The sequence below is a fragment of the Trachurus trachurus genome (genome assembly GCF_905171665.1).
Source record: "Trachurus trachurus genome assembly, chromosome: 9".
NCBI classification, from domain to species: domain Eukaryota; kingdom Metazoa; phylum Chordata; class Actinopteri; order Carangiformes; family Carangidae; genus Trachurus; species Trachurus trachurus.
Genome location: NC_139895.1, coordinates 33,467,530 through 33,483,122, shown reverse-complemented (window position 1 = coordinate 33,483,122; position 15,593 = coordinate 33,467,530). Strand labels below are relative to the sequence as shown.

At 42.0% G+C, this 15,593-nt stretch overlaps 1 protein-coding gene across 1 annotated transcript in view; it reads right to left on the bottom strand.

The window, feature by feature from the left end:
- Nucleotides 1-15,593, bottom strand: part of loxl2b (lysyl oxidase-like 2b) — a 77,610-nt gene that overhangs the window by 10,993 nt on the left and 51,024 nt on the right. The window contains exons 7-9 of the mRNA XM_083979097.1: nucleotides 10,853-11,004; nucleotides 10,568-10,735; nucleotides 4,679-4,844 (exon numbers count right to left, since the gene is read on the bottom strand). Of these exons, the coding sequence (XP_083835223.1) occupies nucleotides 4,679-4,844; nucleotides 10,568-10,735; nucleotides 10,853-11,004 (486 nt within the window). The remainder of the gene's footprint in view (nucleotides 1-4,678; nucleotides 4,845-10,567; nucleotides 10,736-10,852; nucleotides 11,005-15,593) is intronic.

Below are 15,593 nucleotides of genomic sequence, written 5' to 3'. Positions count from 1 at the left end.
CGTCCCATGCTTTTTTCTCTTTGCAGAGTTCCCTCAGAAGCAGCTTGGCGGGAAGGACGAAAGGTGCCAGGAATCCCAGAGGATCGAAAGCTGAGCCCACGACTGACAAGATTCCTCTTCTAGTACATGGTTTTTGCTGTACTTCGATCTTGAACTTAAACATGTCAGAGTTTGTGCACCATTGGACGCCTAGCGCCCTCTCTGTGGGTAGCTGGTCATTATCCAGATCAAGATCTTTAATTCCTGAAGCTCTGTCTTCTTCTGGAATCGACATTAGCAGAGCTCTGGAGTTGCTTGTCCACTTGCTCAAGTGAAATCCTCCACTGAGACATAGTGTTCTCAAGTCCTTAGCGAGCGCAACAGCTTGCTCATCTGATGACACTGAGCTCAGACAATCGTCCACGTAAAAATTGTTTAAGATTGTCTCAACTGCTTCAGGCGCTGCCCATGTCTTTCCATCTTCAGCTGTCCTCCTTAGTGCATATGAGGCACAGCTGGGGGAGGATGCTGCTCCGAACAGGTGCACACACATTCTGTAATCTGCTGCCTCTGAGCTCAGGTCGCCGTCCGGCCACCATAAGAAACGCAGCAGATCTGAATCCTCCTTAGGTACCTTCACCTGGTAAAACATGGAGTCAATGTCTGCCATCATGCCCACCGTATCCTTCCTGAACCTTGTCAGAACTCCTACAAGAGTGTTCGTGAGGTCAGGGCCTTGAAGGAGTTTGTTGTTCAGTGATACTCCCTGATATGATGCAGTACAATCGAAGACAATTCTTAATTTCCTCTTTTTGGGATGGTAAACTCCGTGATGAGGAATGAACCAAAGTCTCCCATCATCACGGTGTAGTTCCTCTTCTGGGACTTTGGTGGCGTATCCCTTGTTTACCAACTCTGTCATAAATCGGTTGTATTCCTCGTAGAAGTCAGGATTCCTGTGCAACTTCCTCTTGAGGCTTGTGAGGCGCTGCTCGGCTAGAGATCTGTTGTCCGGCATTTTTATTTCTTTGTCTTTCAGTGGTAATCCGATACAATAGTGACCATCGACTAGCTGTGTGGATCCTTTGACTGAGTCGAGGAACTGATGGTCTTCCTGTGACATCTCTGACTTGTCGTCGTATCCTCTCTCTGGGAAGTCTGCATTGTACAGCTGAGTCAGTAGGTTTTCCACATTGGACACAGAAATGCGATTGACTGAGTGACTCACAACGTCTTGGTTAGCCGCAGCAGTGCCTCTGAGTGGGCCGTTGATAACCCATCCAAGGGATGTCCTTACTGCATAGGGCCCGTCACCTCTACTGTTTATTATCTGCCGAGGCTCCATGGCTTTATAGACATCAGTGCCAATAAGCAGGCCAACTTCTGCTTCAATGTGCAAGAGGCGAACTTCATGCAGGTAAGGCCACTGATCCACGTCTCTCTGCAGAGGAATGTTGTCTTTTTTCACTGGTATACTTGGTTGAGTGAATACCCGTGGAAGGTCTATGTAATTCTCCTCTTCCAAGCCACACACTTCCATATCTGACAGGACATGAGTGTTTACCCTCTTCTCAGCTCCCATAGTAGTGAGTAAAAGCTCTGCTTTTCTTCCTCGGAGGTTAAGCTGCTGCATAACTTCATCAGTGCAGAAGGTTGCCGTGCTTCCTTGGTCTAAAAATGCATAGACCTGCATTACCTTGTCACTTCTTTTGGACTTTATCTTCACTGGTACTATGGGGAGAATAGCTTCCTTATTACCTGCCCCAGTATGTCCTCTGCTTTCATGCTCTGCTTCTACAAAAGCACTGGTTACCTCCCCAGTAACTTCTGTGTTCCTATTTTCATCCCTCTCTTGCAGGGCTGGAGCATCCTTTGTGACGTGCAAAATGCTGGGGTGTTTTCCTGGACATTCGTTGCATTGCATCCTTTTACGACAACTCTTACTCAGATGACCTTGTGTGAGGCAGCCAAAGCAGAGTCCTTTTGTGGCTAGGAATCTGATTCTGTCTTTGGGAGCTTGTTCTTTTATTTTCTCGCAGACCTCCAATGCGTGATTCTTTTTACAGTACATGCAAGGACCTTGAAAAGCATCGGCTGATTTGACTGGACCATGCTCCTTCCGTTGTGACTGTTGAGCACCACTCTGTCCTCCAGCTGGAGAGACAGTTGTAGCAAAGCTGCTCTTGGGGTTACTTCTCTTAATGTTTGTCTTGGGCTTCCCCTTTTCTTCTATGCTGAGGTCCAAGATGTCTCCAAACAGCGGGTCGTTGATAACCTCTGCCTGCCAGTTGATAAAATCCACTACATCAGAGAACCTGGCTCTTCTTCTTGATCTTGTTTGGATCTCATATGCTTGGTTCCTCCACCGCTCTTTCAGTTTAAAGGGTAGCTTTGAGATGACAGTTTTCATATTGCTGGGGTTATCCATCTCAACCATGAACTCCACGTCACTCATTGTGTTTCTACACCCTATTAGGAACAAAGCGTATGCATGTAGAGCTTTCCTGTCTTCTGTTTTTATCTGTGGCCATTGAAGAGCTTTCTTCATGAAAGCCGTAGCTATTCTCAGCTCGTCCCCGTAGTGCTGTTGGAGTAGCCTCCTTGCTTCGTTGTAACCATCATCTGGTCTCATATGTTCACAGCTAAGAACAAGGTCACGAGGTTCTCCACTTGTAAACTGCTGCAGGTAAAGCAACCTGTCCTGTTGACTAGCAGTCTTCCTCTCTATCACTTGTTCAAACGCCCTTATGAATGAGTGATAGCTGAGCGGGTCTCCGTAGAATATTGGAACATCTCTCCTTGGAAGTTGTGACATGCGCTGATGCTTCACCAACATCTCTGTTATCTCATTTTGACGCTGCATTATTTTACAGATGCCATCAGATGTGACTGCTTACTGCGATTGACCTATAGGTGCTGCTGAACTGGCTGCTCCATGAGTTGAAGCCCTGGCATGAACATTAGCAGTCCAGGCTGGTCTCTGTGTGGCTATAGGTGCATGTGCCAAAACCGTATGATGAACATTAGCAGGCTGAGATGACTGGAGCGCAACCATAGGTGCAGTGTAACTCACTCGTGTACGTGTCTCCTCATCTTCATCTTTAACTTGACAAGCGTCCTTTCGGCCTGCTCTGTGCCTGCGCTCTGATTCATAATATTCATTCATTCCGTCTTGGCCATCTTCATAATCTGCATAAACCTTTATCTTTGCATTTGATGCAGCGATCTTGGCGTCTATATCCAACTGTTCCTTGCGCGCCTTTAAGCGTACCTCCTCCATCTCAATATCTTGTTTTTTATTTAAGAAGGCAGCTCGTGCTCGCAGTTCTTCACGTTCTGCTTCCAACTTTAGGCGAGCAGAACTTGTGGTGGACACCTGTGATGAGCGACTTGCCACTGAGCCATTTTTTCTCCCTTTGGATGCACGACTGATAACCTCAGAGATGCTGTCACTTGGCTGTATATCATCGTCGCTGTCATTAACATAACTGTTCTTTTCTTCTTCAGGATAATTCTCTATCCTATCGATCCAATCCTCTGTTTCTTGAACAAAGTTCTCAATTTCCACACATTTGGGCATAAACCAGTTCACCTGGTCCTCTTTCAAATCTTCATCCTCAAGAAGAGGTAATAACGCAGTATTAATCTCTTTAAATTGTCCATAGAACTTGCCAAAAATAAACAGTGCTTCTTCTTTAATGATTTCCACATTAGCTCTGTCTTTCTTTAGGACATCAATATCATTCCTTTTGCGAGTAATCTGAGATAACTTGCCTTTTCTTTCACTCTTGAGCCTGTTCAATTTTTCTTGTACAGCCTTTGCCGTGGGCTTTGGCGTCCTCTTCTGGCCGTCCGCCGCAACTTCCATTATTTACGGATGCACTCTTAATTAACTTTAATGCACACAAACTGTCCTCTTGCTTGCTTGACGACAGCTTCTCACTCTTCTACAATATTTCCGCGGAAAGTTCCAAGAGTTTTAACATCAAGTGTGCTTAAAAAGTTAGCCACCGCGGCTCAATTGCGTGACGGCTTCAGGCTCACCTGCCGCCGGCTCCCGTTCGGCTGCTGTACCGTGATCTCCGTTACCCACTCCGTGGCTTATCCACATCCAGAACGTGCACCTGGCTTGTTCTATGTTCTTTTTTAATCCTCTTCTTCTCCTGTAGAGGTATCCGTCCGTGTGCGTCGTTATCTCAACGAGCGTAGTTTTTGACTAATGTAAGTGTGGCTCCGTCTCTTTTTACTTTTTAACACACACTAAAATTATGGAGCGCAAGCATGTAGTTGACGCGTGTCTTCTGCCACAAAAACTCCACAGTTCTTCTTTCTCACGAGGGTTTATTGAAACCTTTCTTCAAGTTACAACAAATAATAAAAAACTGTGTAGCAATCCAAAATCAGGCAATAATCATTAGCACAATTAGCACGACAGCACGGTCAAAAACTAGTGTGCTCTCCTCGCCTCCATAATCATAACTAAACCAAATTACGCATACATCACGTTACGCACGTCTCAGCCAATAAGAAGAGAGCAGCTGTTATTAACTAATAGGCATTCTTATAACCTCAAATACCGTATATAAAGGATAAATCCAACAAATCTAAATTATGTATCACCTTATGTGTAATATACAAAATGGCTCTAACAGTCACACTGCGTGATGTTTCAGCACATTTTCTAAATACATCCACTCACTCTCAGAGCAGGAGACCCCGGCAGCGTTGCGTCCCCCTCCTTTGGGACAGGTGAGGTGGGCTCCGTGGTGGAGACAGTGGGACAGAGACATCTCGGTGCCGGAGCAGCGGACACCGCTCATCACAACAGCGTCTGCGCCCACCTCCCCCGGCCAGTACCACGTCTCCTGGTGAGGAAACGAGAACATTTGGTTCACACCCACGTATCATCACTTTGATTACACTGACAGTGTTAATTTGACTGTGAATAATGTAGAACTGTCCAGTGTGGAAACTTCATTAGAACGATAAGATGCCTCAGTATGTATGAGTACATTCAACACTGCTGATACCGGCCTTTTATTGAATGGCACTGATCATAATCCACTGATTGTCCTCAGATATGATTCAGAATCAAATGGTTTGCTAAGTCAAGGTCACATTTATTTCTATAGCACATCTAAAATCAGCCTAGTTTAACCACAGTGCTTAACAATACAATAATAAAATAAAAGCACAATAAACAATAGTCAACAATCTATGATATATAGCCATAGTGTATATATCTACATTAAATATTTTAACATGTATGTAATATTTGTTTATGTGCATACATGTTTTCGGATTGAGCACATATACGTATATATTTTTTAATTTTGTATTGTGATGTAGGACCCCAGGAAGAATATAGTCGCTGCTGAGGCAGTGACTAATGGGGATCCATAATAATAAACTAAACAAAACATAGATACATCAAGATACATCAAGATACAACAAGACATCCACAAAGTGACATGTAAAGTACACAGACATAAGACAATTGGGTCAAGTCAGAACTCATAGGTCTGAAAGCCAAGGAGAATGAAACATAATTCAAAGTTTTTTTTCTTTTACTGCACTTATTTAGTATCAGTAGAATACATTTCAGAAACAACAGCATAAATATACTCATCTATAACTGTCTTTATATTGTATTCATCCCATTTTTCCCTGTTAAGGGTTTTCTTGGGAGTTTTTCCTTAGTTGATGTGAGGGTCTAAGGGCAGAATGATACTGTGTGAAATCCTTTTTGCCTTAGTACATTCAACACTGATTGACTTATACTGAACACCTCTGAGCAGTTTCATCTGAAAAAATAAAATATAGACTGATAGTATGCTGCTATGTAAATGTATAAAACCCTCTTTAGCAACTATGATTCTAAATCCTCTGTGTTTTCAGTGATTGTGAGGACAGGTGATTCCCCACATCGACCACTAGGTGGCGGAGTGTACCCTTATATAGCATGGTGGCACAGAGCTGTGCTGAACTGATGGGGGAGCGTTGTAATCCCCACACATCAGCCACAGTATTAAACTGATGACTTCATTGTAAGTATATTTTTCTGTCAGCTACTGTAAAGAATGTAATTACCTGGTATATATATTTTATGAGTGGCTGCAGCTTGAGCTGACTAATAAGGGCTGTGTGTGCAGCCTGTGTTCCCACGTCTATATTAAATCAATGTGTGTGTGATGGAGCTGCCAGATGACGGAATGAGCCTGGATGCACTGATGCAACAGACGGTCCCTGCTCAGTCCTGCCATTTTGTCCTCATACAGAGCTAGTTACCTACTGTTGCACTTTACACAGTGTGTGAGGTGCCCTCATTCTCCCTGTTATATAAAGAATGGTCCTTCATGTCCTGTTTGCTGCTCTTTGCAACGACGTACACAAAGGAGGAGAGACAGGAGTCGGACAGTGGTGCATCACTGCCAGTATTCAACTAAATGTAAACAGAGTGTTCATTTCCTTTCATCTCAACTATGGCAGTAATTACACATGAAAAGCAAAACAGTGCTTTGAATTTTAACTTTGTCATTTATCATTTTTAAATCCGTAGGCAGATCATTTCACAGCTTGCACCCTGCCATATATTTCCTAGGGAAAAAAGATGAATGTAACAAATGGCGGGCTCACAAAAAACCAGAGGTGTCTGTGCCAATGCCACTGAGGCTGATGCCTGTATATTACTGTATATCAACTTAATCTCATTCACTTGTGAAGATTTAATGGTTTTCTAAAAATTGCTTTTAGATGGATTTGACCATTCTTTTCCCCGTCTGAATCTCTTTCAGCCGCCAAGATTGAAAAGATCCAGCTCAGAATTCGGTCTCATTACTATTCTGTTCAGTCTCCATGCAGCAAAAAAATCAATGTCCCATTCATTACTTTTACAGGCAGGACTGTAAGAAAGTAGAAAACGGCCTAGCTGCAGCGTTCTATTTCAAAGTCAAATGAGCTTTGATGAAATTTTTTTTTCAAGGATCTCACTTTAGCTTTTGGATGGAAAAATCCTGACCCACACGTGAAACTGATTGTTAGCACCTGTGTTTGTCCACTTGGGACACAAAAAACTTTACCACGTGACTCGGTGCAGTGTTGGGGCGACAGAATGTGATGCTGGTTCAGCCTTAGGGTTTTTAGAGGTGAGGTTCCTAAACAGACCTAACCCAAAATAAATCAAGAATAGCTCCACAATTATCAGGTCAATATGCATAATCTTGGTCTCAATGGACAGTCAAGACCACAACGAATCCAGAGTCAGTGACATTGTGATTGTTCCTATGCCTGAGCAAACTGTGATGAACCAAAAGGAAAAAATCCTCTCGTTTACACAGTGGAAAACACCATAATAACAATGATTCTATGTATAGTCAGCAACTCCTTGATGAGGTTTTAGTAGTTTAGCCACTTGGAACAAAAATGCTGTTGTGACAAAATGCACTTAAAGTGTTGTTTTAGTGGTGTTAGGGCTTCTTATTTAAAGGTCCAGTGTGTTTCCTCCTCCTTCTTCTTTCCTTCCGCCTTCTTCTTTACTTTATTTTATTTAGGATTAAAGGGACAACGAGGAGTTTTGGAAAAGCGAAGCGTTTTCACACTACATTTATGAGCCTCCACGCGCACCATGAAATTCTTTGACCGGCGCAAGACAGACTGGTGTTTTCATTCATCAAGAATTAAAGTCAGAGGTTCGAAGACGATCAGATACCGTCGTATACCACTAATAATAACAAAATTACAATAGAGACAAAACAATATATTTATCGAAAATGGCCATTAACAAGTGTTACCCACACTTGTCTGTTACCCACACTTGTTAATGGGCCCTTTTTCGATAAATATATTGTATATTCATCCACATTAATATGAGACTTTTTTATTGTCGCAGAACTTTTTGTTCTGCCGCTGGAGAAACTCCTTGTTGTCCCTTTAACGCGAAACTTGCAAAACCAGCTCTCTGACTGGCTGGATTTTCCGTTTGGGATGCCGTACAAATATGGCAGCACAAGATGGCGACAAATATAAAGCAAGACCCTTGCTATATAGAAAAGAAGAATTATGAGGCTACAAAAACCAAACATTTTTTTTATAGCGATTATACACTTACACTGGACCTTTAAGAAACATTAGAAAGAAAATACCACCACAGCATTTTAGGAACTTTTTCATACAGGTATCCGGTACCACCTATTGGTAGGCCAAGCAGGTTAATAAAGCCTGTCCTGAAACCTCTAAAAGACTAACACCAAAGCACACTGGCTGCTAGCTGATGCCCACACACCTATCTAAACCAATAGGAACCACACAGCTGAAGTGAAAAAGAAAATTGAGTTGAGATCAAGGAGGGAGAGAAGAGGAGAAGAGAACATTTGAGGGGAAAAAGCCTTCGAGATCAAATCAGGAGAAAACTCTCTGAAATGAAGGAGGGGATGTGGCAGGTTTATTTTCACTGCTGGACCAAACGCACTGTGTATTTAAGAACTTGGAGGAGTTGGGCTTTTTCTTGGCTCGCTCTGGGGCATTTCAGTGCAGCTGGCAGATAGTGGTGGCCCTCCGGACGGAGAGTCTCTCACTTCACAGCAGTCACACAACAAGTCAGAGGACACCCGCAGTGGAGGTACAAGCCATGAATTTACTGTGTTGCTGCAGCCCAGGAATAAACTGCTGCATGGAATGAAAACCGGCCTTAAAACAACAATACTGTACAGTATGTGCAACATAAATGTTACTATGGTGAAAAAGAGAAATGATCTTGAACGTATACCCCTAAAGTGAGTTTGATGGTGTATAAAGTTTGTTGTTGCTTAAAAATAGGAATTAACACTATATGCCATTTCACTCAACAACATAAAGAAGGGGTTTCCTATGGGCTACTTTCAATGGCGTTTTAGTGGTTCTCAAAGTGGGGTCCGGGACCCCAGGGGTCCTTGAGAGGGTTGAAAGGGGTCCCCAACTTTTTCTTTTAATTATACTATTATATTTTTTCCAGAAATATTACTTTTTTTTTTCCAGACATGTCTCTAAATTTCTCCAAAAAGTCACCCATTTGGCCCTAAACATTGACTAAAACTGACTTATTCAGTCTCAGTACAAATATTTGTGTATTTCTGATGTCTGTTTCAAAATGTTGTCCAACAGAGCAGAGCAGAACTGGTCTAATTTGTATCAGTTTAGGGTGTCCTTGATGTAAAAAAGTTTGAGAACCATTGTTTTAAATAATTCATGAATGAATTGGAATTTAAGAAATCAAGCAAAACTGTGAAAATTTACTGAACTCAAGTCAAACACCTAAGAGTTTTCCTTTAATTAACAACATGTTTGGTTATTTCCATGAAAAATAATTCAAAGAAATAAGCAGTTGTGGGTCAGGAGGGAGAACGGGTCAATCAGGAGGTCATTGGTTTGATCCCCATGTTAAAAAAAGAGGGAGAAGCGAGGTGCACGGCTACTGTACAGCAGCAAACTGAAAAACGGAGGAAAAGCCAGCACACTCACGATCCCTTTGACAAATTTTTATTACAGGACAGGCAAGCACAGACGTTTCGACCAAAGTCTTTTTCAATGGTTCGAGACGTCTGTGCTTGCCTGTCCTGTAATAAAAATTTGTCAAAGGGATCGTGAGGGTGCTGGCTTTTCCTCCCCTTTTCAGTTTGATCCCCATGGTAACCACATGTTGAAGTGACCTTGGGCAGACTTCCCTCAGTGTGTCACTGGCGTGTGCATGTGTATATGATGGAATAAGTGCCATGTTTAGGTAAAAGCACTGTCAGAATGAGTGAATGTGACTAGTAGTACGTGGTCAACATCAGTCCATTTACCAAAATCATACTGTGAACTTGTAAACTCAACCAATCAATACATTTTTGAAGACTTAGAACATCTGGATCAAGCAAAACCAGAGCAACGATTTAAACGATTTAAAGGACAATTCCAGGCGAATTTAACTCGAGGGTGTATTTTCCTAACATTTTAGGTCTAAAAGAAGGAATCTGAAGATTTTCAGTTTAATCGCTCCTGTTTTGCGGTAGTTGTGTCTGTCCCCGCATCGCCACGGCAGCAATGAATGGGAGTGGATGCAAGTTCCGCTACTTAGGCTGTTTACATCCCTCAAAGCCGCAATTTTTTTCCACAGACAGCGTCAGATGGCTACTCAAACATTCACCGAGAAGTTTATTTACTTCAACAAGCCGACATGTTTGTAAAACTAGATCTAATTCAAAGTCTCCCAGAGTCTCGCGCGAGACCCAAGTTGCCGTGCTCGGTGTGTTCAGGTGCAGTGGGAAAAGCTACCGTTTGTGTCATAAACACAGGAATATCAACTCTTGACTTGCTTCAAGTAAAAAAAACTTCTCTGCGCATGTTTGAGTAGCCACCTGATGCTGTCTGTGGAAAGAAATGTACACTTCAAGCAAAACAGGAGCAATTAAACTGAAAATCTTCCGATTCCTTCTTTTAGACCTAAAATGTTAGGAAAATACACCCCCGAGTTGAATTTTAAAGACTGTAATATTGGAGCCCCAAATTCTTGTTATATTCAGACCTTCTCCTCCACAGCTACTGACTTTCCCCTGGCTGCAGTGACTCATACCTGGAAAGCGTTGCTGGCGAAGCCCAGGCCCAGCTGTCTGCAGACCACCATGGCCTCCATGGTTCCCCAGCCCTCACTACACACCGTCCCCCACACCAGAGAGCCGTTCTTCTCCATCAGCACCTCCACCCGGCCCTCGTAGGGGTTGCGACCTCCGCTCAGGCGCAGCTGTTGGATAACAGGTAATTCTTTATTTTTACATAATGCGGGACAGACTGCTCACTGTTGCATTTTGGATCACGTTTCTCTCTCAGCGAGCGCGTGACAGTTGGCGTCAGGACTGACCCTCTCCTGGAAGCCCATAGCAGGGACGTTGCATCTGACGGCTGCGTCCTCCTCGTGGCTGCAGCCCAGAGCCTCCTTGTTGAAGTAGCACTCTGTAATGGACTTCTCAAATCCTGAGCACTCCACCTCATTCATGTGCACCGGGCCCATACCTGAAAAACACAGAGGATAGACAGAAGTTTTGAGAGGAAAACAATAAAGTCTGATAGATGTCTGTGTTTTTTTGTCTTCAGTCAATAAAAACAGAAACAGTTAGGGGATATTTTGGGCTATATACCCATGTTATACATTAGAACCAGGAGCCACTGACCAGAGGCAGGAGGAAGCCATCAGCCTGACTCACTACTTGTTCACTGTACAGACAAGAGATTGGCTTTCATTTGCTGATCTAATCTTCTGTAAATATGAGTGTGTAAGTGTATCCCCAACATGTCCAGTGACCTTTGATGTGACCTTTAAAGAGGTCAAATGATCAGGATGACACAAACTTGTCAAGTAGTCAATTAATCAAGAAGCCATAACATAACCAAAAAAGTCAATTAACTCCTAACAGAGTCCCCACATCATGTAATACATGTAAACACCAACTTTGAGGTTCCTATACTTTACTCTCCATTTCATGTGACTTCATAGTTGAACCCATTGGTTTGTTTTGTTACTTAAAGGTACAATATGTAAGAAATCTAAAGCAACTGGCCGTAAAATCCTCTTAATATGTCACAGAGACTCAGGAATAATGGGCCTCATTCACCAATATCTTCTTAAGAACCTTCTTAGATTCTTTCTTAAGTTGTTCTTAAGAAGTTCCTTAAGAAAACCCTACGTCAGATTCATCAACGCGTTCGTAAGCCTCAGAATTGTTCGCAGCTGTGTTCTTATGCCATCTCCTCGTAAGTTGAGGGCGTGTGCCAGGTGAGTCTAATTAACATAGGATTAGCATAGGTAACTGCTCTGTCAATGCCCGTAAAAGGGCACGAGACTGCAGGGCCGTGTGCACACAGCACCCACAGGCACTGAGCAGAGAAGGTGAAGTAAGAAAGAAAGTTGAAATGCTCAAATGAAAATCTGGGAGGGAGCACCAGACTCCAAACGTAAAAAGAACTTAAGTAGTGAAGTGGCGCTACTGCAGCAGGAATGAAACAAAGAAACAAACAAAAGGCTTATATTTAGTTTAAACTTTATATTTTTATATTTATATTTAGGCTATATTTAGTAGCGTCAGCAGTGGATGCAGCTCTTCGGTTGTTATCAGAGAGACCACACTTTCACGTGTGCCATCATAAATATCATCATATTATCACATATGAAAAAAAAAACAGTTGTGTGTAGTGTGAACACTTACAGTAAGTGCACTGTTGCAGCCCGCAATTAGGAAAATTGCGGGCTGCCCCCCCCCCCCCCCCCAAAAAAAAAGATATGATATGAATTAAGTGTCTATAATGTTTTTTAAGAGACTGCAATGATTTGTCAATTATTATTATTAATATATGATTATTAAAAACATCATAAAAGATAAGAAAATAATTCTTATTCAAATCATATATCATCATACAACTGCAGAACAAAAGAAAACGCTATAATCGGTTATTTTTGCAGAAGTCTCAGCACCTAAAAGTGCTTAAGTATACTCCTGACTGTTCTTAGATTTTGTTCTTAGTTAAGAACAAATTCTGGATAAGAAAACATTCATGAATGCCACAATCTTCGTAAAAACTTCGTAAGTAGGACTTAAGAACAAATTTGTTCTTAAGAACGGTTCGTGAATGAGGCCCAATGTTCATATAACATGATGAACTCACCAACAACAATAGCACAGCCAGAGTATTCGCATTCAAAATCTGCAAATCATGTTTATGTTTTGAATTTACGTGTTGGCATGTTGCGCCACCTAGCCCTCTCTCCCAGTCACGGCGGCGTCAGTGGCATTTCAGCCTCCGGTCTGGTCCACTGAGCTGCTGCTACGGCTGGGAGAAAAAACGAGATCGCTGTGTTTTGAATTTGACTGCAGTAACTGTTTTTGGCCACATTCTTACATATTGCACCTTTAAATGTTATATTTTTTCCATGTCCAGAGAAAACCACTGATCTTCTGATTTGGTATATTTGAATTTGAACGTTTCTGAATTTTTCAAATTTGAATGTTATTGAGAAACTCTCCTACTCTCTAAACACAATTAGAAAAACCCTCCTGGAGCAGCTGGAAAGTGCATACCGTAATCACTCTGTTGAGAACATGTTTTTCTAATCTCATGACTCATTTCAACTTAAAAATAAACAGCATGGTGTGGCTTTTACAGGACAGCAACACTACACATGTCTGTTCAACTTACATAGAATATTGGTGCATAATAAACTGGCAGTCATACATACACATTTACACTAATGTAATGCAGCACACACATTTAAAGCAGCAGTAATATTAATGTGAAAATATATCACAAAACACTGACTGGAAACATTTGTCTGCGTCAGGACTTTTTTTGCTAATACGCTGTTGTCATGAAATGATTGTGACAATGTGATTTATTCTTAAAGGGATAGTTCAACATTTTGGCAAATTTGCCTATTGCCATAATCCCAATAGTCATAGGAGTAGGTTAATTACCTTTTATTATCGTGTATGTTGTTTTGAGATCTGCGGGGCAGAGACGTGAGTTGCTCAGCCAACACAATGGAGGTGTAGGGTAGGGTAGGGTGTATTTGATGAGTTTTGAGGGACAGGAGACCTCCTGTCCCTCAAAACTCATCAAATACACAATCCAACAACTTCAAAACGCTCTGGTGGACAAGTTGTGACCTGCACATTCAACACGCTATGAGATAATCTGAACCTACTCCTACAGATTATGGCAATAGGCAAATTTGCCAAAAGTGTTGAACTATCCCTTTAATAGATAAAGCATATATCTTCCCAAAACTGGTAACTGGGACTTAGTATGTAATCTGGTCAAAGGTGATTACTGATGTGTATAAACAGGAATAAAAACAGTAATGTGTCTGAAAACAAAATTATTCCATCGTCATGGGCAACAGTAAAGGTTCTGAATGCAGTACAAAATATTGATTATATTCTCACAGTGTGGTATCTCTGTCTTCCACCCCCAGGTCACTATAATCTATTGCACTACCCACCTGAAAAGACTAGGAGCATCCCTAAGGTTAGGTTGCACCATGAAGTTGTGTCGTGTGTGAAATTAAATTTGATCAAAAATGGTATTAAGATTTTGATCTGTCCAGTCAGTAAAACCTTAAATAATGCTGATATTCATATCATTATTCTCTCTCTGTTGTATCTCAGTTCTTCTTATTATTTCCATCTGCGTTTTGTTTTTCTCCATGAGGTTACAGAGCCACTGATGAGAAATCAGGATGGAAAATGATTTTTGGAGGGAGAACATTCCCTGTTTCGACATTTTCCATGTCTAATATCAGTGGAATGAGCAGCAATGTACAGCATGTCCTTGTTTATGGAAAAGACAATTCTTCCTATTCAGAGATAATGTGTGTGCAGGGTTCGTATTGCTGCACCCTCAGAGGAAAATGTATTTTTTTATGTGGTCTGTCCTGCTAACAGGTGAGCTACCGGGGCGTTAAACACAGAGTGCAATTTATAAAAGTTGGGTGGGAGGTCCCAACTTCCAAACCTGTAAAACTCTCCATGCAGCCTGCTGGTGCAGCCTGTCTCCTCAGATGAGACCATAAACCTAGCCTGCTCAGACTGAAGGCCTCTATTAGGAAGGAACCAGTCAATAAAAGGAGGACCTACGCTCCTCTTCTCCATCCCAGCCCGAGCAGAACACTTTCCTTCACATTTCAAATGATACCTGCTCATTCCAAACGGTGAAACCTGCTGTGTAAATAAGGATAATAGCAGTTCATTACAGTCTGAGACTCAGTTTTGCACTTGTAATAATCGGTTATGAAACGCTGTAAAAATGACAGTAATTGCAGTTGTTTGGGAACACGGCAACGCTGCTGTAAAGAGACGGAAACACAAGTGACCTGCAAAGAAAACCACAGCAAAAACCTATAAACCCACAAACCTAAATTGTGCTCAAGGCTTAGCTGGTGCACTCAGCTTTGTCTGTGTTCACCTGGATCCCTGCTCAGAGTGTCTTAACGAGTAACAACCTCCTGCTGCGCCCCTATGCACGCACAGCAAGAGTCTACTTTCAATATGCTGCATAGCCCCAGGTGGGCGTTACACAGCTTTATGATAAAGGTCCTATGGTACAGAGTCACATATCCATGTCTTTTTTTATTATTATAAAGCAGCTCTAGAGTTCTGTATTCTATAACACTGTGAAAGTATCAAAGCCTCAGTCCACAGGGAAATTAAAGGCCTTAAAGGGATAGTTCAACATTTTTTGCAAACTTGCCTATTGGCATAATTCCTATAGAGTGCTGAAGCGGAAAGCAGGAAGTAACGTTGCCATGGGACCTCAACTCAGAAAAAGTCTCCATGTAAGTGAACAGGAGTCAAAGTTTTATTTCGTGATCCGATTGAATTGTGCCATGAGAAAAAAATATGACCTCTACCTGTTTAAAACATCACGTTTCATTGTTTAAATCCGCAGTTTATCGTAAAACGGCAACGGAAGAATGTATTTTGTGTGACAACGCTCTACGGACTACAAATATGGTGTCCCACAAAAAATACGTCACCAACTGACACGGGAAAGGGCGGCATGTGGTGTGTGACGTCACCTACGCCACCTGTAGTCTTTCTGGTTACGGATTC